Raw genomic sequence first — 23,367 nt, 5'->3', positions numbered from 1 at the left:
ATTGAAAAAGACACCAGAGTATAATTCTGGGGACTTTCATCCCGAATCCTAAGTAGGGATGAGTCAACGCCTAATACACGTTGCCGGATGCCATATTCCCGTAAGAAATAGCAAAGTCTATGTATTCAAAATCATAGCATTAAGTCTAAGAGAAGCAATTCTCTTAGCACAACGTTACATGTGAAACGGGTTTTAATAATTCACATGCTAGCCCGATTCAAACGGTAGTCGGTAAAGGCACATCAAACCCGTTGATGGCTGGGGGTTTGCCAAAAATCCCAAAGGCTATGTCTAACACGCATTGCCGGTTTAGTCTTTCGCCGAAAAAGGACAAAAGACCACATATTCAACATTGTGGCAGGTTGTTATTAATAACACCATAATCCGTGCCTCACACGCACGGGAAATTTTATCCATAAAAAATGGTGAAATCTATGTATTCAAAGTCATAGCATTAAGTCTAAGAAAAGCAATTCTCTTAGCATAACGTTACATGTGGAACGGATCTAGACAATCCACATGCTAGCCCGATTCAAACGGTAATCGGTAAAGGCATATCAAACCCGTTGAGGGCTGGGGGTTTGCCAAAAATCCTATAAATTTTATCATTGCTGGGTTCAAAGTAAATAAAGAAATATCATGAAAGAAGCAAATGCCGTGTCTCTAGTAATAGATCAAGTCAAAAGCATATAATAAAAAGCTCGTTAGCCCGAAGGCAACTGACGGCTAAGAACATGGGACTCTAAACTAGAAAGCCTGTCTGCATAGCTCTACTCAAGTTCTGCCTGCAGACTAGCTCGGACAGAGTCTTCGGAACTGCTTAAGATCTCCGCGGCTTCTTTCTTCAGCTTCATCAATCTCTCCTGTGTAGATCCCAGCTTCTCGAGCGTCTGTTCACGAGAACGCTCTAATCCAGCCAGGTCTTCTGCAATAAGAGTAACGGACTCCTCGGCGTGCCTCAAGGCCTCCTTCAATCTAGCCACTTCCTCACGGCCGGAATCCAAAGAGCTGAGTAACTCGGCTCTACCTGTATCCTTCCTCGCCACGGTAGCCATCAGCTGCGCAACAGAATGCTCATGAGATCGAAGCTCGCTGCCGATGGAAGATCTCAGGTCGTGCCACTGTGTCAGCCTATGCTCCATCTGAGAAGACACGAAGGAAGAAGCTCCACCAGCCTTCAACTCCTTCAACTCTCGGATCTCTGACTCCAGAACAGTGAAATCGACAGTGAAGGAATCGGCCAACTCTGGATACCCTTCTTCTCTGAACATCAGCATGTGACGAGAAAAAGAACGCCTGAACTGATCAAAACCGTCATCAGCATGTGACGAGAAAAAGAACGCCTGAACTGATCAAAACCGTATCCTCGATGAAGAAGTTTCTCGATCATGCCCTTATAAAAGACGGTAAAAAGGCCGAGGTCCGTACGGAAAATGTCTTTGTCGGGATCGGTATCAACCAAGAGGGCGCGGACACACTCATATAGAGATGATCGAGATCCTACAAGAAACAGTGTGGAAAGCTAAGAGATTATCGAATACGATAAGAAAATTTAAAGGCAAATTCCGAGCATACCAAGGCTAACGGAGGTCCCCTCAGGCTGAAATCCGACAGGTTCCGAAATAACTGCAGGAGTAGTCATGGAGGGTATATCAACCCCTGTAGGCAAATCAGTCATACCTCTCGGCTGTGGCGGGGAAACACCGCTCTCAGACAAACTATCAGTCCCAGAAACTGTAGTGGCATCAGGCACAACGGCTGGTCCTATAGTTGCACTTCTTTATTAGTCAAAATAAAAATTTAGACAAATAAGGAGGATCGGGGTGATAAGGTCATCTGCATACCTGTAGGTCCATCATCCTCAGGTATCCGGGGAATGCCAGGAGTCATAAGAGTATCAGTCCCGGTGGCTGGTCCTATGATTGCACCAATATATTAGTCAAAAGTCAGATAAATAAAGAGGAGTACGATGTCCCTAAATCGTATGCGTACCTGCAAATCCGTCACTCCGAGGTAAGCTAGATATGCCGGGAATCGATATTGGGTTAATCCCAATGACTGACGCTGTAATATTAATCCTTCGTTAGTCAAACAAAAGATCAGGCAAGATGAAGGGAATCAGATATATACCTGTGAATGAATCACTCTCAAAGGGTGGTCCCGCGGTTCTTCTGGTGGCCTGCTCAGCCAACATATCGGCTAATAATCCAGCGTCGGGTCCCGAGGAACCTGGTACATGGCTTTTCCATCGCGACATCTGCAGGACAACCTAAATGTTGGAGATATGTATAAGAAGATAAGGAAGAAGGGAAAGCTCAGAAATACCTGCAGCAAGAACAGAAGATTCTCTTTCCCCATGTTTGAGGAGGGTATCATCGGATGTAGAGATACCTGAATATGGAACGGTGGGCTCAACACTATTCACCTGTCCAAGATCAATGTTTAGATCGATACCCAGAGAACCGTCACGAAATGCGTCGCACATCTGCTCCATGAAGCTATCCATATTATCAGAAATAGTGAATACGGGAGACAATGGGAGTTCGCCCTCTTCAAAGAACCCTGGAACATAAAACATGATTACGAATCGACTGTCCTACCTGAAGTGATAAGGGTCATTTCATTAAGTGAACAAGATCTTTCGTTGATACCAATTGAAATTGAGAAAGAAGGCTAAAGAGCATGACAAACCTGCATCAAGTTCTTCTTGGTCGATATCTATATCCACATACTCCTCCTCAGAAGTCTCGTCACCATCGTCAGTAGGAAGGAGCTCTTCATCGTTTTTGCTTGAGAGAGGAGGGTTGGCAGACTTCTCCTTCTGTTTCTGAGCAAGCTCGGCTTTACGAGCAGCCATCATAGCGACCTGGACCGAGTGCTCAGACTCTAACTCTGAAAGACTCCTCACACCTATGGATTCATTGGCGGAGAGGAACCACTTACAACTGAGGAAAGTAATCATCGGCTTGCGCCTATATGAAGGGAGAGCAAAGTGGGCTCCGGTGCAGCCCACCACAGTCCATAGCCATGCCTGTACGCCATCAATAAGCCCCCCCTCAACCTTCAAACCACGGCTTGGATTCCCAACATATAGTTGATCGTAACCGAACTGACGAGCAAAACGGCAGGGAAGGTAAGGCTCTATGTGGCAATGATTCTTCACCCGGAGAACGAGATACCCAACACGGATGTTCACTAACCAGCGGAAACAACCAACGTCGAGAGCAGTCCGATTACTCCTCATCAATCAGCACATCACCATAGCGACCCGAAAAGTGAGGAAAACACTTGAAGAACTCCCAGCTCTTACGAACTTGAAGCTCTCGTTGTACATCATTAAATTTCTTCCCGAGCCATCTGCTCCTCTCCAACAGCTGCACGAAAGGAACGGGGACATCAACAACGCTGGGCGCCGACATCAAGTCAGGACGGTGAAGAACAAGCCACGCCATCAGATACGCATAAGGAAGCTCGACCTTCACACAAATAAGCTCGGCCGACGGTTCAGAACCCACCTGCGCAAAACCACTGACCAGATACCTGAGCCCACAATGGATATCAGCAACCATTGCTGGGAGCAGGGAAAGCTCCCTCCCATAAGCTAGCTGAACTGCGGGGAAGAGCACCTCGAGAGGTAAGGCGTCTAAAGACCGGTACGGAACAACACACTTCTTCAACCAGAGAGCAATGTAGCCTGCTAGCAGAGTCCGGGGCTCGATGGACTTCTGTGCATGGCGGAGGAACGAACGAAACTTGGTTCCTGCAGGAAAAGCTCCCTCATCACGGGCAATAGTGTAAGAATGAGCCTCAGCCTTCTCCATCAACTCATTAATGGCGGTAGGGGTCAGGACATCTAACTCACAAAGGGGCTCGCCGGAGTCACCCTCCAAATTAGGGAACAGATAGACAGCAAACTGCTTCAAGCTGATTTGCCTTTTCTTCTTCGCTGGAGGAGAAATCTTGATCAAGGAGGTATAATAATGACAAGTGATGTCCCAAAGAGTATCATGCATGTCGGGAGTATCCTTCTTCAACCACCCCAACTGCTGGTTCGAGGGAAAGTACTCCTGATATGGACAATCCCCCATTGGAAGACCAGAAACCTGATACATCTCAAGTAAGGCCAACCCTAACTCTCCGCCGCTGGTCATGAACGTGTTACTGTCGGGCATGTATGTCTCCAACAACGCCAAGAAATGGCAGCAGCTGACCGGAAGTCCGTACATGGTGGCCCGTATAGGTGCATACAATCTGCTGCTCTTCAAATCCTTCTCCCAGCGCCCCAAGACGTAACTGGTCATACGTGTCCACCATCCCTTGGCTTGTGAGAAAGCTCAACCATAGCATCTGTAATCTGGTGGAGGTAACCTTCTCCCAAGATGACCCAGAAGATTCTTCACAGTAGGAGCAACTGCTGATACCTCGCCTGGGGGTGCAGTGTCAAGACCCATAATCCCTGGTCGAAGACCGCGGATGTCATGATACCCAGTAGAACCAGGAATCTTATGATGAGAGGTATATCCACACTGAACTCGCTCAGCATCATAGGTAAGATGCCAAGACATCTGTCGCTCCACGACCTGTCCCTCCAAATGGGTGAAAGAATATTGACGAGGAATGGAGGGAATATACAGGAGAGCTCCCTCATGAAGATTCAGCCAATGCTCCTCGGTAAGAATCAACGTAGCAGGATCCTCCGTGTGATCCCCGAACAGGAATCCGGGCTTCTTTAAAGCCTGAGTGGAAGTAGAATCTGCAGTGAAGGAGGCGTCCGTAATCAGCTGGCGTAAGCAATGACGCCCTCCATCCCGTATCAAGCGACAGGATTCGTCGGAGCGATCTCTGTCAAACTGAGGGAGTGGACTAACGGCCTGCCTAATGGAAGCTGAAGAGAAGACCTCCCGGCTACAACCGGTATTAGCATAAGGAGGAAGGCTGCCCGCGGGGAACTCGACTGCAACAAAACACGAGGATAGAGTCAGAAAGCTCATAAAAAGCGAGATAAGATCAGTCACGGGATAATTGGAGAGATGATTTTGAGTGTCCTACACTGGAAGAACGGTATGCATCATCACGTAAATAACGTGGTAACATACACCGACCTATAAGGTGTAGGACGACACAAAATCACCCCAATATACCAGAAGACTTGAATTAGCCAAGCAAGCCAAGTCCGAAACCTCGACCCCCGTGAAGGAGGGTGTCGGCCCTTCCCGAATAACCCGCGAAGGGGCCAAACGAGGGTATAACAGAACCACCAAGTTCGAAACCTCGACCCCCGCGAAGGAGGGTGTCGGTTCTTCCTTCATGACCCGCGAAGGGATCAATCGGGGATACAAAAATAAAAAAATTCCCACCCCCCCGCGAAGGAGGGTGTCGGCCCTTCCCGAATGACCCGCGAAGGGGCCAAACGAGGGTATAACAGAACCACCAAGTCCGAAACCTCGACCCCCGCGAAGGAGGGTGTCGGTTCTTCCTTCATGACCCGCGAAGGGATCAATCGGGGATACAAAAATAAAAAGATTCCCACCCCCAAAAAAGGAAGCTGCTGGAGGGGAGGATGCTGTGGGAACTTCTCCCTCGCTAGGCTGCGAATGGGATCGACTCCTAGGAAGTCGAGATCGGCGTGGAGGCATCGGAAACCTGCAATGAAAAGCAGCAAGTCAGATACAATCTAAAGTATGAATACGCGAAATTTAAAAGGGAAATTAAGAACTTTAATTAAAATCCTGTGTATAAATAGGATTTTATAGTTGAAGTCTAATTAAACCTACAAATTTCGTGCATGCGAAACAATGATTGTTATTTTCGCAGTAAATTTTGGTGAAATACCCAAAATACCCTTCGTGTTCAAGGCTAAATTCGGGTCAAGGACACGCTCGAGTTGGGTCATGGTCATCATATTTGGTCATCTAGCACCCCGATACCCCCAATTTTGGTTAATCTTACAAATAAACCCTTTTGTAAAACCTAGCCAATTTTGCAAAAAAAAAACCCTCCACAAATTTCGGTTTGATTTCCACAAAACTTTGATCGTAGTTTTGTGGTCTAAACTTCTTGGTTTTCAGCCTTGGATTTTCTGCCCTTTTTGCAAATAAGTCCCTCTAAAACATTTATAAACTTCTTGGTTTTCAGCCTTGGATTTTCTGCCCTTTTTGCAAATAAGTCCCTCTAAAACATTTATGGACAATTTTGCAAATAAACCCTCAACAATTTGTGATCTCTTTGCATGAAGCACACCTCAAAGTTGTGGTCAATTGTGTCAAACATCCAAGCCTCAAAATTCCAGCCCTTTTGCAAATAAGCCCCCCTATACTTTGTGGATTGCTCTTTTGCAAATAACCCCTCAAATGGTAGCCCTCTTTTGCAAATAACCCCCTCAAGTTTCGGCCTCATTTTTGCACATATACCCTTCAAATTCAGTTCCAAATTTACACAAAACACCCCCAATTTTCGGCCATGAACAGTAAAATTTTCGGTCGTTAACAGTAAAATTTCCGGCCGTGAACAGTAAAATTTCCGGTCGTGAACAGTAATTTTTTTTTTGGGCCCAATTTCTCAAATTCCATACTCAAATTCAGTTTTCTTCCAAGATTAAAGAGCTAGAATTGAAATTATCAAGCCATCATGCAACAAAGTCCAAAGATTTCGGCCAACCCATCAAACCCAATGCAAATTTTGGATTTCTCCCCAAATCATTGAACTAGGGTTTTCAATCTTTGAACCAAAGCATGAGGAACTAACTAAAATCAAAGAAAAGAGACTTACCCAAGTTCTGAAGCTTGAAGAAGAAGAAAATCCCAAACCCTAGCTTGTGGGGAGATGAAAATTTTGGCCAAGGTTAGGGGTTCCTTTTTGAGGCTTTATCTTATCAAAGCTAATGGGTTTTAAGGAGGAAGACTTGGATCTTGTTTGGAGTCCTTGGGGTGGGGAAGTTCTTGGAGGTTTAGAGCTCTTGGGGAGGGAAAAGTGGTCAAAACCGAAAAAAAAATGATGAGGAGGGGGCGGAACTTGGCTGCTCAAAACCGAAGAAAAGAAAATGAAAGGAGAGGGGATCGGTTTTCTTTGTAAGTGGATTTTTTTTGTTGGACCAAACCCACATGACCCGAACCAACATGAACCGGCCTGAACCGGACCCTGACTTGAACCGAACCCAAACCTAATGTGTTGATTCATACGCGTGTGGGCCGCGAAATGTGGGCTCGCTCGTGTGGAGAGGTCCGAGGATAATTCATATGCATTTCGAACCTCTTTTCGGATATTTTTCGATATATTCGACACCTGTATTCATACTCCAATGAGAATACGAGTCTAAACTATTTTTCACAATGGACGGGAAGTTCCTGGAGAATATTATGTATAATATTCTTAAGGATAACCCGTCAACCTCCAACGGGTACACGAGGCTAAACTAATTCCCGAAACTCCCAGGAGTACACGAGTATAAACTGGTTCTCCTCAGGTTGATTCGGAACCCTAGGGTCAACGCCGGTCAACGCGTAACCCTAGGTCAACGCCAGTCAACGCGTTACGACCAAAAAGTCAACATTCGACGTTCGAAACCCTAGGGTCAACGCCGGTCAACGCGTAACCCTAGGTCAACGCCAGTCAACGCGTTGCGACCAAAAAGGCAACATTCGACGTTCGAAACCCTAAGGTCAACGCCGGTCAACACCGGTCAACGCGTAACCCTAGGTCAACGCCAGTCAACGCGTTGCGACCAAAAAAAGTCAACGTATGACGTTCGAAACCCTAGGGTCAACGCCGATCAACGTGTAACCCTAGGGTCAACGCCGGTCAACACGTAACCCTAGGTCAACGCCAGTCAACGCGTTGCGACCAAAAAAAGTCAACGTATGACGTTCGAAACCCTAGGGTCAACGCCGGTCAACGCGTAACCCTAGGTCAACACCAGTCAACGCGTTGCGACCAAAAAGTCAACATTCGACGTTCGAAACCCTAGGGTCAACGCCGGTCAACGCGTAACCCTAGGTCAACGCCAGTCAACGCGTTGCGACCAAAAAAGTCAACATTCGACGTTCGAAACCCTAGGGTCAACGCCGGTCAACGCGTAACCCTAAGTCAACGCCAATCAACGCGTTGCGGCAAAAAGTCAACATACGGTGATCTAAAACCCTAAGTCAACACAACGTGACGAAGGTAGTTCAAAGTCAAGAATGCAACCTAATCTCATCCCTTGCAGTAGACAGGCCAACTTGGTCCCTAACTGTAACTAATCAATTCTCTATCAAGTCTCTCTACTCTATGCTAGGAGATGGTGGTCTGCGTTTCCAATACATTTCTTCTATTTGGAACAAGTTGCTGCCCAGCAAAGTTCAAATTTTCTTTTGGCTCTTGAGCCTTCAAAGGCTGAAGTTGGAGGGGGTATCTGTAGGCATCAAAAATTGCCTATAGGTCTCCACGAATAGCTCAGTGTTAAGGAACAACAATGAACGTCACCATCTGGTTCACAGGAGTTCAATTGACATCGGTGAACGTTTGAAGTGAATCGACGAACTACGTGAACTGACAGAATTTCGGAATAACGAAGACACAGGCTAATCGAGAACCCCGCGATGTTTACAAAAAGAACAACGCCTTTCGTGTCTCGTTCGTTCTACAGATAATCCAACCATCGGAGCTGATAGAACTCTTCGTCAGAATTCCAACACAATTCGAATCACTAAAATCCGAGTTCGGATGAAGAATTTACAGCGGGGTGTCCTAATGCTCCTACATCAAGGTCCTTGAAATACTTGCTTCTAACGTCAACTTTATGGTGATTTTTTGATGTATTGGAGGAAACCTATGTAAGTGTTTCTAATTTTTTGATTATTTATACAGAGTTTTGTTATTGACTTTTGAATAGTGTATTAATTTGGACTAAGAGTGTTATTTTATAATTAATGCTAGAGACGTAATTTCTATTCTTCTCTACCTGGATTAGAGACGATTATTCATGTCAAGAAAGCCTTAGAAGTGAAATTGGTATACATTATTTCAAAATCTAGGCTAAATTCACAAGTCTATCTTTTAATTTGCTTTGCTATAATGTATTAGTTTTATCTGTAGCTAGAGTAGCAGACTGAATTCGTTAATCTAGCACTAGGCATTTATTTGAAATTTAACATAATTTTTTGGTTGGTATGGTTTTTTATGCTATATGTTGAGCATCTTATTAAAAATTGCGGCTGGGAGTTTAAATGCCATGTAATATTCTTTCTGGTTCTGGTCTCATAGCCAATATATCGGTTTCTCCTGCTTTAACAAGGCCACAAGAGCAGGTATTTATATTTTCTCCTCCATTCTATGGTATTTAGGTTATTTACTCTCTTTTGCAAGTGTTATTTTGGAAAAACTAGGTTGTCCCTTGAATGTCATTTTGGCCTATAGCTCCCCGTGCATAATTCAAGTCCTACTGTTCGATTTTGGAGGGTTATGGATCTTAGTATATCATTTACAATGTCATCTCTTTTTAAATTATAAAACATTTGGGATAATTGCCAGTTGCATGTTCAGACCTCTGCTTGGATTTTACTAATCGATCGGTGAGTGATCAATGGCTTCGAAGAGGATTTAGAAGGAACTGAAGGATCTGCAGAAAGATCCTCCAACATCTTGCAGCGCATGTCTCTTTTGATTTCTTATTTTTGGCCTTTTTTCCCCTTAAAATTATTGTGATGCTTACAATAGTAATTTTTCTATAATTATGATTCATTGATTTGGTCTGTTGTCTCATATCGATTCTAGGATTGCCAGAAGTAAATGTATGATTTGTATATGATTTATGTTCAGGATCTTGCTGATGATGCATGTTTTCTAGAGACGGTTCAATATCTGATCTCACCCCCCCCACACACACACACACACACACACGCGCGCACACACACACACAAAAGCCCCCTTCTACTTTTGTTGTGTGGAATTCTTGCGTGCATATTAGTTCATCTCTACTCAATGTATTTTGATGATAATTCCAGTTAGCATATCTGGGATTTTTGTTTTTCACCAATTTATTCAAGATTTTAGTCTTTTTTATTATCTGGGTTGTCCTATTTTTTATTGAATCAACTTCTTTGTTGCAGGACATTGGCCTCTCCATTTCTTTAATCCCCGCATCAATCCAAGGTTTGTCTGTAACCCATTTTCCCTTCTCTTGCTATGAATTGATTTTGCATATCAATTCAATTCCCGCAATCTATTGATTGTTTTCTAATTATAGGCATGTATATCTTTTCAAAAATTGGCACTACATTCAAGATTATTTGATTGAGATTTTGCCTAATAATTCATTGTTTAAAAATGGCTACAATGATTGCTAAGGGGAAGTAGCCTATTACCCTCCTCAATCTCAATTCAAGAAAGGGGAAGTAGAAACAATAGGAAATTTTGAGCCGACCTAAATTTGATCTCATCGCTGTCTCAATCCACAAATTGTTCCCAATGGAAGAAGACCAGTCAAATGAGTGTGATTTGTCTAAAAGCCATGACCTCATGTCCCTGGTAGAAGAGGTAGAACAAGAGCAATTCCAAGAAGCGGAGCTCGTCGGAGCTCCTCGCCGGCGGCGGAGGTTGGTTTCCACCCCCAATTCCAACAATCTCCCACTTAGAGACCAAACCGACGTCAACAGGCTATCCCATCAAGCTCCTCTTCTGTGTGGCTCCGCCTTCATCATCTATGCATGAAGGCCAACTGAAGTTGCGCACAACTCCAAGAAGCAGAATGGAGCAATATATTTCAATCACAACTCTTAAGAGATTGCGCTTGGTACTTTAGACATGGTACTTCAGTCTGCGATCACAATGATTATATCTCATGGATACAGTGAGGAGATTGCTACAAATGCTGTGTTGCGCGCCAGATCTTGTGATGGTAGTAAAGACACTGTTTCTAATGTTATGGACAATGCATTGCCATTTTTAAGAAGTGCACAAGAGGTGGATTCTTCTATAAGAGAGATTTCTTTAGAGAAGTTGAAGGAGATGGAGAGAAGCATTTTGCAAGAGATGGTTCACATTGTTAGAGATTATACGCCTTCCTTTAGTAGAGGAGATGCAATGTGGAAGTTGCTGATATGTGATATGAATGTTTCTCTTGCTTGTGCTATGGGGAGTGATGAGAAAACAAAATTAGCCCATGAGTCTAATTCTTTATCTCAGCATTATAAAAGCGACAATACCAATGCTAATTCGATCCAAAAGGATGAGATAGATGAGGTACTACATAAGTTAAATTCTCACGAAAGGGAATTGCAAGATCGGTTGCAGGATTGGTCGGAGTGGGCCCAAAAACATGTGATGCATGTTGCTGGCTGGTTGGCAAAGGACAAAACTGAGCTACAAAGACTCAGACGAGAGGAAGAGGAAGTTGCTGGTCTTATGAAAGATAAGCAGTCTTTTGAGGAGAAAACAAAAGAGATGTTGCAGAGTCAAAGATTGAATCATCTAAGAATATTGTTCAATTTGGAAAAGGCATTTTCCGATGCTAGGAAACTGGAACGAGAGAATTCCAAGCTGAAGAAAAAGGAGGAGGCTGCAAAGTTGCAGGATGCTGAATCAGCAGCAAGATTGCGAGGAGCTTTGGAAAGGGAAAGGGAGTCGAATAACGAAAAAAATTAAGTGTCAGAGAAGAAGCAGGAGGCACAGCTTCAGGAGGAGCTTGCAGAATGCTGAAGAAAAATACATTACCAATCTGTTTTGAAGCCTTTGCCGTTCTCAGGATATTATTTGAATAAATCATAAATGTAATTCTATTATCTATAAATTCTCGAATGTTTATTTTGGGTTTTCAATATTTATCTTTTACAATTGAAATGATACTTTTGGTTGAGAGCCGATTAATGTTCTTTTGCATGATGTTAACCAAGTATATTGCTACAAATGTACGATGTTAACCAAGTATATTGCTACAAATGTCCGATGTTAACCAAGTATATTGCTACAAATGTACGTCCCGTATATGTATCTTTAGGCTGCAAATGTGTCTCCATTTCAGTTTACAGAATGTTCCAACATTTGGACACTTGCTGCTTACCGTATGTACATACGTGATGAATTATACATTACATATTATTGCATGAAATTCATATAAGTAATATTTGCAAAAAAAAAATTTATAAACCGTTCTTTGCACGGGTTTAAATACTTTTGTTTAATGCATAGATATTGAGATAAGTTTTTGAAAATAGTAGTGAAGTTTTAATTATCTGTTAGTAGTGTTGTATATTTCTTTGGAACTATTTTTACAGTGAGAGCATACAACCTTTGGTACTATTTGAAGGGTTAAGCAAGAGATTTAACTATCTGGTTTAAACAATAACTTCAAGTATATACTTGATTTAAACATACTTTTGTATTACTAATATCTATGTTTCTATGTTTAATATGGACTTCAAGTATATGATGAATTGCAAACAAATAACTATCTGTATTTCCTCATTAGTTATATATGATGGACTTCAAGTATGTTTAAGATAAATTTATCATGACAAAACAAAAAAATGAGATGAGAAAAAAATACGCACAAAAATAATCTGTAAAGATGCCGTGCTTAGCACGGGACGAATACTAGTCATGTGCTTATGAGAGCATCTCCAACAGCTTCCCCATTTTATTGATATTCTCACTTTTGAAAAATTTTGGGCTTTTTTTTTGTCCAACAGATTCCCCATCTCATTCCCCAAAATAGGGATGAAGGAGAAAAAAAGAGGAGTATTCCCCAAATCTGGGGCATTCTTCAAATATTTGGGGAAAGCTTTGTCATAAATGCAACACGTTATTCAAAACGGGATGAAGGAGAAAATAAATATAAAACAAAATCTGTAATTACAAAAAAAAAACCATGGGGCAGTTCCAATGCATAAGAGCATCTCCAACAGCTTCCCCATCTTCTTGAAATACTCAATTTTGGAGAATATAGAGCTTTTTTTTGGTCCAACAGATTCCTCATCTCATTCCCCAAAATAGGGAAGGAGAAGAAAAAATTGGGAGCCTTCCCCAAATCTGCAGCATTCTCCAAATTTTTGGGGAGAGCTTTACTATTGTAATAAATGCGATTCTCCAAATTTTTGGGGAGAGCTTTACTATTGTAATAAATGCGATTTTTCAAAATGGGGAAGCTGTTGGAGTTGGAGCAAAAATAATTTGGAGAATATGACTTTTGTTTCTCCATTTTGAAGAAAATTTTGGGGAAGCTGTTGGAGATGCTCTAAGAGCATCCCAAAATAGGGATATAGAATATTTTTATTATTGTAATAAATGCAGAATTCTTCAAAATGGGGAAGCTATTGGAGTTGGAGCAAAAATAATTTGGAGAATATGACTTTTGCTTTCCTATTTTGGAGAAATTTTTGGGGAAACTGTTGGAGATGCTCTGAAACCTTTATATCCTATTTCATGGTTGTGTAAGTGCCTAGTTCATATTTTAGCCTCCAATCTAAGTCTAGTCATTTTTTGGCATACTGTTGGGAACTTGGGATTCTTAGGTAGTGTAAGAATAGTTCAATTCTCACCCTAATGTTCGGGTTCTTAGGCAGCAACGCATGGTGATTGAGTGGGGATGATTAGTACGGATTGCTTCTTCGTTTGTGTGAAAATGCTATCATTTTTATGGTGCTGATACTCAAAAAGATCAATAAAATATCAACAAAAAAAATATTGCCACTGACTTTTAAGAACTTGGTCGTGAAGAACAAAACATATGCATCGGTTCATCTAGAATACTCAGAGAGCTTCTTCGCAAACTGTGTCCTATTGAATAATAATTAATTTTTTATTAATTGTTTTTACATGCTTAATCTGTTATTATCTCAAATTTCGTTCGGACTTGGCTAGGAGGTGGAAGGACATTGTGAACATTTTCTATTATATAATTCTATACCGCCTTGTAATAATAATTTTCCAAGCGTGTCATATGTATTAGAGTCTTAGAGATGTTAATAACAAATTGAACCAAACAAATTATTAAAATGTTAACTCGCTATAGTTTGTTGGGATTAAAATGTTAACTCGCTATAGTTTGTTGGGATTATTATATCCCAGGACTATATCGAGTTGTCAAACTTGTCCTCAGATATATCAAATCCCCAACACAGAGTCCAAAGCTGGCCATACTGATCCTCCAGATACTTATATTGATGTAAGTGCGCCTGTTGTACCTTGAATTCACAAAATCAGAATATGTATGTCCCCTGATATCTATCAGTATTATTTGTAACTGAAAATACCTAACTCTCGAGACCATAGTTGCACGATTCTCTGGACCCCCTCGAGCTGTAAGTAGAACTGTCGAACAGTTTTTGGCTACACTTATCATTTCTCGAAGTGTATAGTAGAAAATTAGAAATTAAAAAACTAAGTATGCATTTCAATATTTTTTTCATACAAAACACTTCAATACTTCATTTTTATAGTTTCTGAATATATAAAATTTAAACTATTAAATATTAGACAACCTCTTAATAATTTTTTTCTATTTTGTAACCTTCTTACCCTTAACATCAAATGCATCTTCTCCCAATTCCGAGTCCAAACAATTACATCTAAGCTCCTCCAACTTACTTGAAGTGTCTTCCAAGTTATCATTATTGGGATCCATATCCCATCCTTTATATGGACCAACTTTGTAACTCACAGAATTGTGACAAGAGGCGAATGTTTGAATGGATGATTATTAACTTATTCACCCTTCCATTGTTCAATCTTTTCCTTTTCACACTAGGTAGAAGTACTCCAATTTTCCTCAGCTTAAGAGCTACTTATAGGCTGAGACAACCTTCAAAAGAGTTGTGGTCTATAAATTTTACTGAATGGACTTGGAAATAATTATCTTCTGCCACTATAACTTGCAAGCATATTGAATTTTGGATTCAGGAAAACTTTTCATGAAGTTCTGTAGTATTTACAAAAGTGGTTTCAAAAAAAATAATAATTACAAACAGTGACCCCAGAAGCAATTTTGAATAAGGTATATTATCCAAGAAAAAAGGGATGAAGGTTTTGTTGTCGTTGTTGAAAATATAAGATGCATACCGTTATCCACATTCAGATATTCTGAGGATTAACATTTTTGTAACTGGATGAATTTCCTTATCTGCATTTCATATTCCATCCATGCACATATTGTTAGGAATTTAACGCCTAAACCCCTAATTGCAACGGAAACGCAGTATAGAAAAGTACACCAAGATTTAACGAGGTTCGGCAACTGCCTACGTCCTCGGGAGCCACACAGATAATTTCTTATTAATTAAACAAGAAATTACAATTTAGGAGCGTATCTCAAAACTGAGATTTCTCTGATAAACACTGTAGCTACAGTGTTAATAATCAAAGGGTATGAACCCTTTCAATTCTCACTTGAGAATAAATACCCCACAATTAAAACCCCTCTTTTAATTCTTTATTTCTCTCTCTTCTTTAATCCCCTCAACCACTGTTGAGTGTTGGGATTTAAACACAAAATCGCAGCTGCGATTTGGGGGTTTTCCGCCGCCGCCTGGGAAGAAAAATCGGAGAGGGGGAAGGCTTCAGCAGCATCACAAAACCCTAGCTGATGGGGTTTTTATAGGGGAGATCGATGGGCTGGCGACAGCCTGTCGCCAGCGGCCCACGAACGCAGAGGTGGGAGCGCTCGAACGCAAGGACGCCATCGCCAAACGCAGAGTTGCGTTCGAACGCAGAGTTGGGTGGAGGCGCTCGCACGTGGGGCTCGAGCTCGAACGCAGAGCTCGGGGGGGCGCTGCCGAAGATCGCCTGGACCTCGCCTGTGGCTTCGCCTCGTCGACATCGAGCTCGTCGGAGCTCCTCGCCGGTGCAGAGGTTGGTATCCACCCCCCAAATTAACACATATCAGGTTGCATCTGTTCCTAGGAGCGTATTGTTGAACACGGACGACCGTAAATGTATTTGCAACAAAACCCCATTTCGGCTTGCAGCTCCATTCCCATTGAAGTATTTAAACAAATATGTTACTGCAAGTACTTAAGCTTTCTGACTCAGAGAATGTAATGAATAGTCTATATCCCATATGCTGTTTCCACCTCAGCTTCTCTTCATTCCTCCAAATGACCAAATAAAATTTTCCCTAACTGATTGATCAAAAACAACTGACCAGCCGTCGGGGCTTCATGTCTACCAATCCTCGGCCATAGCCCCAGTTTTCAACATATCAGCTTGCAAAGTCATTGCATTAAGCACGTACCCCATCTTGCACTGACCTCGCATTAGAAGCAAGTAAGTAACAGCATCTGGCACTAAGCCAGAGCTTCTCATTGACAAGTAAAATCTCCCAGCCTTGAAATACAGCCCAGCTCTATACATTCCATACATTAAAACCATATAGGTTTTGTTATTAGGCTTAAAATCTGGAAACTTTATTTTCTCTAAATTTAGATCGATGGCATCACGAGTTAGCCCTTCCCTGAAAAGCCCATTAATCAAACTAGTATTAGTTACCACATTAGGTTTCACATCATTCTCTTCCATCTCTTTTTTTATACTCAACATTTTGTCAGCATTCCCATGTTTAGAATAACCATCAATAAGTGTTGTATAAGTTACAACATCGAGCTTGAAGTCTTTCGCTACCATTTCAGTATATATTCGCATTGCAGCCTCCATTTCACCTTTCTTGGAGTGCCCATCAACCAGTGAAGAAAATGTTATTAAATTAGGTCCAACGCCCTCCTTGCTCATCTGCAAGCAAGTTTCCATGGCTTTATTCAAGTCTCCTTCTTTGCAACGACCATCAATTACAGTATTGTAGATCACAGAGTTGGCTGGAATCCCATCTTGTCGCATTTTCAGAAGTACATCAGCGGCTTCTCCAACTCTTTTTGTGTCGCACAAACCCTTTATTAGTATACCATAAGTTACAGAATCAGGAGGCAATCCCACCTTTCTCATTTGTGCAAATAATTTGAATGCTTCATTTAAGTTGCCAAACTTGCAATAACCATCAATCAAACAGTTGTAAATCGGTGCCATCTTAAGTACACCAAATCTCGCCATATCCACGTGGAAAATATCTCTTGCATCATTAATCCTTCTATGTTTACACAATCCATCTATCAATGTGGCAAAACTAACATCATTCGGAATCAAACCATCCTCTATCATTTTTCCATACAGAGCGAGCCCTTCTCCGATATCCCCATTTTTAAAGTACACGTCAATCAATGCATTACAAGTACAAAAATTCGGATGAACCCCTGATTCCTTCATCCTCTCAAACTTTTCAATTGCTCCATTAACATCACCACTCTCACACTTACCACAGATTATAATTGTGTGTAAGTATGAACAGTTGGGTCGATCCTTTTCGTCACCATCTCCTTCATCAACGAAACACCCTTCTGTTGGGAATTTAACGCCTAAACCCCTAAAGCAACGGAAACGCAGTATAGAAAAAGTACACCAAGATTTACGAGGTTCGGCAACTGCCTACGTCCTCGGGAGCCACACAGATAATTTCTTATTAATCAAACAAGAAATTACAATTCACGAGCAAATCCCTAAACTGAGATTTCTCAAATTGAACACTGTAGCTACAGTGTTAATATTAAAGGGAATAAACCCTTTGAATTTCTCACTTGAGATTAAATAATATCCACAATATTTAAACCCCTCTTTTCTTCTCTCTCTCTCTAATCTCTTTCTAATCTCCCCTCAAAACTCACAATTGAGAGCTGGAGAAAAAGGCCAAAATCGCTGCTGCGATTTCAATGGAGAGGAAAAGAACGCTGCTGCGTTTCTGGGAGTTCCACCGCCAGAGAAAATCGGGGAAGAGGGGAGAAGCTCAGCGCCGCACAGCTCTAAAAAACCCTAGGGCATCGGGTTTCTTATATAGGGGAAGATGACAGGCTGGCGACAACCTGTCGCCAGCGTCGAAGGGTGCGTTCGTCGGGGTTGCGTTCGTCGAGGGGTGCGTTCGTCGGGGTCGCGTTCGTCGAGGGGTACGTTCGTCGAAGATCGCGTTCGTCGAGGGGTGCGTTCGCCTGCGTCATCTGGAGCTCGTCGGAGCTCCTCGCCGGCGGAGCAACCTAACAATCTCCCACTTGGAGACCAAACCGACGGCAACGAGCTATCCCATCAAGCTCCTCTTCTGTGTGGCTCCGCCTTCATCATCTATGCATGAAGGCCAACTGAAGTTGCGCACAACTCCAGTTTCTGAACTGTCACCGTCTTTGTTAACATATCTGCTGGATTCTTACTTCCTGGAATCTTTTCCAGTTTTAACACGTCATCTTCCAACAGGGATCTGATGAAGTGGTACCGAAGCACAATATGCTTCGTTCTGGAATGAAATGCTGAATTCTTCGCCAAGTGTATAGCACTCTGGCTATCACTGTGCAAAACATTCTTCTCCTGTTTGAGTCTCAGCTCTGTCAACAAACCTTGAAGTCATATCATCTCTTTACTGGCTTCAGTCACTGCAACGTACTCAGCTTCTGTAGTGGATAGGGTAACGATCTTCTGTACTTGTGACATCCAACTAACAGCTGTAGTTCCAACGGTGAATACATAGCCGGTGGTGCTTCTTCGGTGATCAACTTCACCGCCGAAGTCTGCATTTACGTACCCTTGCACTTCTACCTCTCCCTTACCAAAGTGCAAGCACTTCTGTGTGGTGCCTCATAGGTATCTCAGAATCCACTTGACCGCTTCCCAATGAGCTTTTCCTGGATTCGACATAAACCGGCTGACCACTCCCACTGCATGGCTAATGTCTGGTCTCGTACAGACCATAGCGTACATCAAGCTTCCGATAGCTGAGGCGTAAGGAACCTGAGCCATACTCTCTTTCTCTTCTTCTGACTGAGGAGACTGATCCTTCGATAGACGAAAATGGTTGGCCAAATGTGTGCTCACAGGCTTGGCGTCGCCCATGTTGAATCTCTGCAAAACACGGTTGATGTACTCCGTCTGAGATAACTGCAAGAGACCTCTCTTCTTATCTCTCGTGATTTGCATTCCAAGGATCTTCTTCGCTGGACCCAAGTCCTTCATGTCAAACTCCTTTGACAGCTGCTGCTTCAAACTCTTGATATCTTTCATATCTGCTCCTGCAACCAACATATCATCAACATACAGCAGTAGGATGATATAGCTGGACTGATATCTTTTGAAGTAGTAACAGTGGTCGGCGTTGCACTTCTGGAAACCTTCCTTGTGCATGAAGCCGTCAAACTTTCTGTACCACTGTCTTGGGGCTTGTTTCAGGCCATACAAGCTCTTCTTGAGTCTGCACACCAGGTTCTTCTTCTTTTCTTCTGAGAAACCTTCTGGCTGGTGCATGTATATCTCCTCTTCTAGATCTCCGTGAAGAAACGCCGTCTTCACGTCCAACTGCTCGAGATGAAGATCTTCAATTGCTACAATACTCATCACGGTCCTGATAGTATTTAGCTTCACCACGGGAGCGAAAATATCGGTGTAGTCAATTCCTTCCTTCTGCTGGAAACCTTTGACAACCAATCGGGCTTTATATCTCCTGGAACCATCCTGCTCCTCTTTCACCCGGTACACCCATTTGTTGTGGAGTGCCTTCTTACCCGTAGGCAACTCAGCTAGTTCCCACGTCTGGTTTGATATGAGAGACTTCATCTCATCTTTCATTGCAAGCTCCCACTTGCTCGCATCTCCACACTGACAAGCTTCATCAAAGCTTTCAGGCTCCCCACCATCTGTCAACAACAGATAGTTCATGTATCTCCTGTTGGGTACAGGAGGACGAGAAGATCTTCTTAATATCGGAGCTGGTGCGTCGGGCTCCTGCGCACCATCTTGTCCAACAGGCTCTTCTTGCTGAGGACCCTCTGCATTGGGTTCTTCCGAGAGGTTACTCGGGACATCATCTGCATCTATAAATGTGGACTCGCTCTCTGAGTCATCAGTCTTGTGCATGTCCTTGTACATCACCTTCTCGTTGAATATCACATCTCTGCTCCGGATCACCTTCTTGTTTTCGTTGTCCCAAATGCGGTAGCCGAACTCATCTTCACCATAGCCGATGAAAGTGCATTTCTTTGACTTGGGATCAAGCTTATTCCTGCCTTGATCACTAATATGCACGTAAGCTACACAACCGAAAACTTTAAGATGTGAGAGTTTTACCTCCTTTCCGCACCATACCTCCTCTGGTATTCTGTGCTCCAATGGAACCGATGGACCTCGGTTGATCAAGTAAGCTGCTGTGTTGACCGCTTCTGCCCAGAACTGCTTCGGTAGGCCTGATTGTACTCGAATGCTTCTGGCTCTCTCTGTCAACGTTCGGTTCATCCGCTCAGCTACACCATTTTGCTGAGGCGTACCGGGCACGGTTCTCTCCATTCTGATCCCGTGCTCATAGCAGAACTTCTTGAATCCGGTGTCTTCATACTCACCGCCATTGTCGGTCCTGAGCTTCTTTATTCTCAGACCGGTCTCATTCTCGACCATAGCTTTCCATCTCCTGAAAGCTTCAAATACTTCTGACTTATGCTTCAGAAAGTAGACCCACACTTTCCGAGAGTGATCATCGATAAAAGTCACGAAGTAGTGTTTTCCACCAATGGACGCGGTGGTTGTTGGTCCCCAAACATCTGAGTGAACGAGCTCTAGCTTCTGCTTCCTGGGGGTTCTGCCACTTGTCTGAAAGCTGACTCTCTTCTGCTTTCCAAGTATACATTCTTCACACATATCCATCTCCACTGACTGCAGTCCTGGGAGTTTTCCCTTTGTGTGCATAATCTTCATCCCCTTTTCACTCATATGACCGAGTCTCTGGTGCCACAGCTTTGAAGTCTCATTGCCTGCTGCAACTGAGATCAAACAACGTGCACCTGCTGTCATATACAGGGTACCAGTCTTCTTGCCTCGGGCAATCGTCATTGCGCCCTTTGAGATCTTTCTATGGGGTAAAACTAATCAATCTCCTAAAGTTCCTCTGGTTGCTTGGGAAAATATCTGCTTGGGAAGAGAACAAGGAGGTTTGGGTGTATTTTCTACGTCTATTTAGAATCTGGCAGCTGCATTAAAAAATATGTGGTTCATCCATGTCAACAAGGAAAGTCTTTGGATTAAATGGGTTCATGAGACTTATCTGAGACACGAGGATGTATGGCATGTAACTACAAAAAATGGAGACTCTTAGATGTGGAAGCAATTTATGAAACTAAGAGAGAAAGCAGTTCAATTCTGTGGGGGCATTGACAACCTGAGACATCTTCTTAGCACCTGTTTTAACAAATCAAAATCTTAGGTTTTAGCATTGTACTATGCTCTCTCCTCGACTACTCAACGGGTGACATGGCATGAATACTGTTTGGGATAGAATGTGCTATCCTAAACATTATTTCATCTGCTGGTTATCAATTCAAAACTATCTGCTTACCCATGACAGGCTAATGAGAAGAGGAATCATTAATGCAAACAAATGTTGCTTATGCTCAGGGGAAGGATTAGAAAGTCGAAATAATCTATTCTTTGAGTGTAGATTTTTAGGGGAGGTATGGAATTGTATCATGATCTGGCTGCAATTTAACTAGAAGTCATATGATTGGAGGATTCTCTTAGACTGGTATTGCACTAGGCTGAGGGGAAAGGGATTCAAACAGGGAGTTAAGCGTATGGCTCTTTTGACATCAATCTACAGAATTTGGAATGAGAGGAATTCCAGGATATTTCAACAAAAATGCGAAAGTGTGCTGCAATTGGTGAAGGATATTAAGTTGGATATATTGTCTAAAAATCTGAATTTGTCTTTACAAGAGGAAAATAGATATTGGTTATTTTCATTGTAAAGTCCTGTATATAGAGGTTATACTTTAGAGTTTTTACTATCAGTTTTAAAATCTCATATGTTGGATAGAGATTCTGTTGGGAATTTAACGCCTAAATCCCCTAATGCAACAGAAACGCAGAATAAAGAACAGTACACCAAGTTTTACGAGGTTCGGCAACTGCCTACGTCCTCGGGAGCCACATAGATAATTTCTTATTAATCAAACAAGAAATTACAATTCACGAGCAAATCCCTAAACTGAGATTTCTCAAATTGAACACTGTAGCTACAGTGTTAATATTAAAGGGAATAAACCCTTTGAATTTCTCACTTGAGATTAAATAATATCCACAATATTTAAACCCCTCTTTTCTTCTCTCTCTCTCTAATCTCTTTCTAATCTCCCCTCAAAACTCACAATTGAGAGCTGGAGAAAAAAGGCCCAAATCGCTGCTGCGATTTCAATGGAGAGGAAAAGAACGCTGCTGCGTTTCTGGGAGTTCCGCCGCCAGAGAAAATCGGGGAAGAGGGGAGAAGCTCAGCGCCGCACAGCTCTAAAAAACCCTAGGGCATCGGGTTTCTTATATAGGGGAAGATGACAGGCTGGCGACAACCTGTCGCCAGCGTCGAAGGGTGCGTTCGTCGGGGTTGCGTTCGTCGAGGGGTGCGTTCGTCGGGGTCACGTTCGTCGAGGGGTGCGTTCGTCGAAGATCGCGTTCGTCGAGGGGTGCGTTCGCCTGCGTCATCTGGAGCTCGTCGGAGCTCCTCGCCGGCGGCGGAGGTTGGTTTCCACCCCCAATTCCAACACCTTCTCAACCTCACCCTGATATCGACATGCATTGATCAGGATATTGTAAGTGAACACATTCGGCTGAACTCTTCTGCGAAGCATTTCATCAAACAGCTTCCATACATAACTAACTCTACCCGATTTCAGCACCGCATTCAAAAGACAGTTGCAGGCTTGGACAACCGGCAAGACCTTCATTTGGTAGAACACTTGGGCAGCTTGGTTAACGAGATTCAACTGCGAGAACGAGACAATCAAAACATCGAAGACCTTGGAGCTGGATTTAGGCCCGACGAACCCCCGAAGCGCATCGAGAACCGTGCACCGGTTGCCTGAGCATGCGATGAGCTGTTTCGTGATGGAATTGGCAAGTGGGTACATTTGGGCAGAGGTTGTGATGTGAATAATGGCGGCATAGAGTTGAGAGAGCTCAGCATTGGAGAGAGGCATGGAGATGGCTTGCTTGAAGAGGGAGAGGGCTCTTTGAGGGGTTTGGGAGTTTAACAAAGTGTTGACGATATCAGACGAGGAGGATGAAGTTGTGATGGGTTTGAGGAGAACTTTAAATTTGGAAGAGGGAAGGGTGCTCTTTGAAAAATTGAGCGCCATTGGCGCATTTTTTTCTCTTGAGTTTGCTGTATTGACCCAAAATAAAGGACCAACACGGACACCTTACGTGTTCCTCTCATTAGGCAATAGAATGGGGACACCTCACATATCCTCTATTGGTCCCATATTTTGGATCATTGGGAAATTTTTCTTTTCTTTTTAGTCAACAGGTTAGTTTGGTTTTTGAGGGTGTTGGCAATTTAAC

The 23,367-nt window shown here is 42.8% G+C and overlaps 5 protein-coding genes across 5 annotated transcripts; 1 reads left to right on the top strand and 4 right to left on the bottom strand.

Moving 5' to 3' along the window:
- Nucleotides 671-1,386, bottom strand: LOC109841014. The gene is made up of 2 exons (XM_020409854.1): nt 1,344-1,386; nt 671-1,296 (listed from the first exon to the last, which is right to left on the bottom strand). Exon 2 carries the CDS (start codon nt 1,275-1,277, stop codon nt 771-773), a length of 507 nt encoding a protein of 168 aa, XP_020265443.1. The 5' UTR covers nt 1,278-1,296; nt 1,344-1,386; the 3' UTR covers nt 671-770.
- LOC109842521 lies at nt 1,553-2,506 on the bottom strand. Its single transcript, XM_020411388.1, has 5 exons — nt 2,326-2,506; nt 2,131-2,229; nt 1,993-2,064; nt 1,845-1,916; nt 1,553-1,764 (listed from the first exon to the last, which is right to left on the bottom strand). The coding sequence occupies exons 1-5, from the start codon at nt 2,504-2,506 to the stop codon at nt 1,553-1,555; spliced, it is 636 nt and encodes a 211-aa protein (XP_020266977.1).
- Nucleotides 4,217-5,730, bottom strand: LOC109841013. The gene is made up of 2 exons (XM_020409853.1): nt 5,531-5,730; nt 4,217-4,954 (listed from the first exon to the last, which is right to left on the bottom strand). The coding sequence occupies exons 1-2, from the start codon at nt 5,634-5,636 to the stop codon at nt 4,335-4,337; spliced, it is 726 nt and encodes a 241-aa protein (XP_020265442.1). The 5' UTR covers nt 5,637-5,730; the 3' UTR covers nt 4,217-4,334.
- Nucleotides 10,713-11,831, top strand: LOC109843555 (putative E3 ubiquitin-protein ligase RF298). Its single transcript, XM_020412494.1, has one exon. It carries the CDS (start codon nt 10,780-10,782, stop codon nt 11,617-11,619), a length of 840 nt encoding a protein of 279 aa, XP_020268083.1. The 5' UTR covers nt 10,713-10,779; the 3' UTR covers nt 11,620-11,831.
- Nucleotides 16,132-23,162, bottom strand: LOC109842520 (pentatricopeptide repeat-containing protein At5g61400-like). Its single transcript, XM_020411387.1, has 2 exons — nt 22,572-23,162; nt 16,132-17,268 (listed from the first exon to the last, which is right to left on the bottom strand). Exons 1-2 carry the CDS (start codon nt 23,160-23,162, stop codon nt 16,132-16,134), a joined length of 1,728 nt encoding a protein of 575 aa, XP_020266976.1.

The sequence above is a fragment of the Asparagus officinalis genome, chromosome 5 (genome assembly GCF_001876935.1).
Source record: "Asparagus officinalis chromosome 5, Aspof.V1, whole genome shotgun sequence".
In the NCBI taxonomy this organism is placed as follows: Eukaryota; Viridiplantae; Streptophyta; class Magnoliopsida; order Asparagales; family Asparagaceae; genus Asparagus; species Asparagus officinalis.
The sequence above is the reverse complement of the archived record's forward strand: the minus strand, read 5'-3'. Positions and strand labels throughout refer to the sequence as shown.

What these genes read in the sequence shown, in the direction of transcription:
- LOC109841013 (XM_020409853.1), bottom strand. Translation starts at nt 5,636, where the DNA reads ATGCCTCCACGCCGATCTCGACTTCCTAGGAGTCGATCCCATTCGCAG. An exon ending in AGCAGCTTCCTTTTTTGGGG is followed by an intron (nt 4,955 to 5,530) that starts GTGGGAATCTTT and finishes GTTTTGTTGCAG; the next exon opens with TCGAGTTCCCCGCGGGCAGC.
- LOC109842520 (XM_020411387.1), bottom strand. Translation starts at nt 23,162, where the DNA reads ATGGCGCTCAATTTTTCAAAGAGCACCCTTCCCTCTTCCAAATTTAAA. An exon ending in ATCAGGGTGAGGTTGAGAAG is followed by an intron (nt 17,269 to 22,571) that starts GTGTTGGAATTG and finishes ATCTGTGGTAAG; the next exon opens with TGTGAGAGTGGTGATGTTAA.
- LOC109843555 (XM_020412494.1), top strand. Translation starts at nt 10,780, where the DNA reads ATGGTACTTCAGTCTGCGATCACAATGATTATATCTCATGGATACAGT.
- LOC109841014 (XM_020409854.1), bottom strand. Translation starts at nt 1,277, where the DNA reads ATGCTGATGTTCAGAGAAGAAGGGTATCCAGAGTTGGCCGATTCCTTC.
- LOC109842521 (XM_020411388.1), bottom strand. Translation starts at nt 2,506, where the DNA reads ATGGATAGCTTCATGGAGCAGATGTGCGACGCATTTCGTGACGGTTCT. An exon ending in ATCTTCTGTTCTTGCTGCAG is followed by an intron (nt 2,230 to 2,325) that starts GTATTTCTGAGC and finishes GCCATGTACCAG; the next exon opens with GTTCCTCGGGACCCGACGCT. An exon ending in TGAGGATGATGGACCTACAG is followed by an intron (nt 1,765 to 1,844) that starts GTATGCAGATGA and finishes GTGCAACTATAG; the next exon opens with GACCAGCCGTTGTGCCTGAT.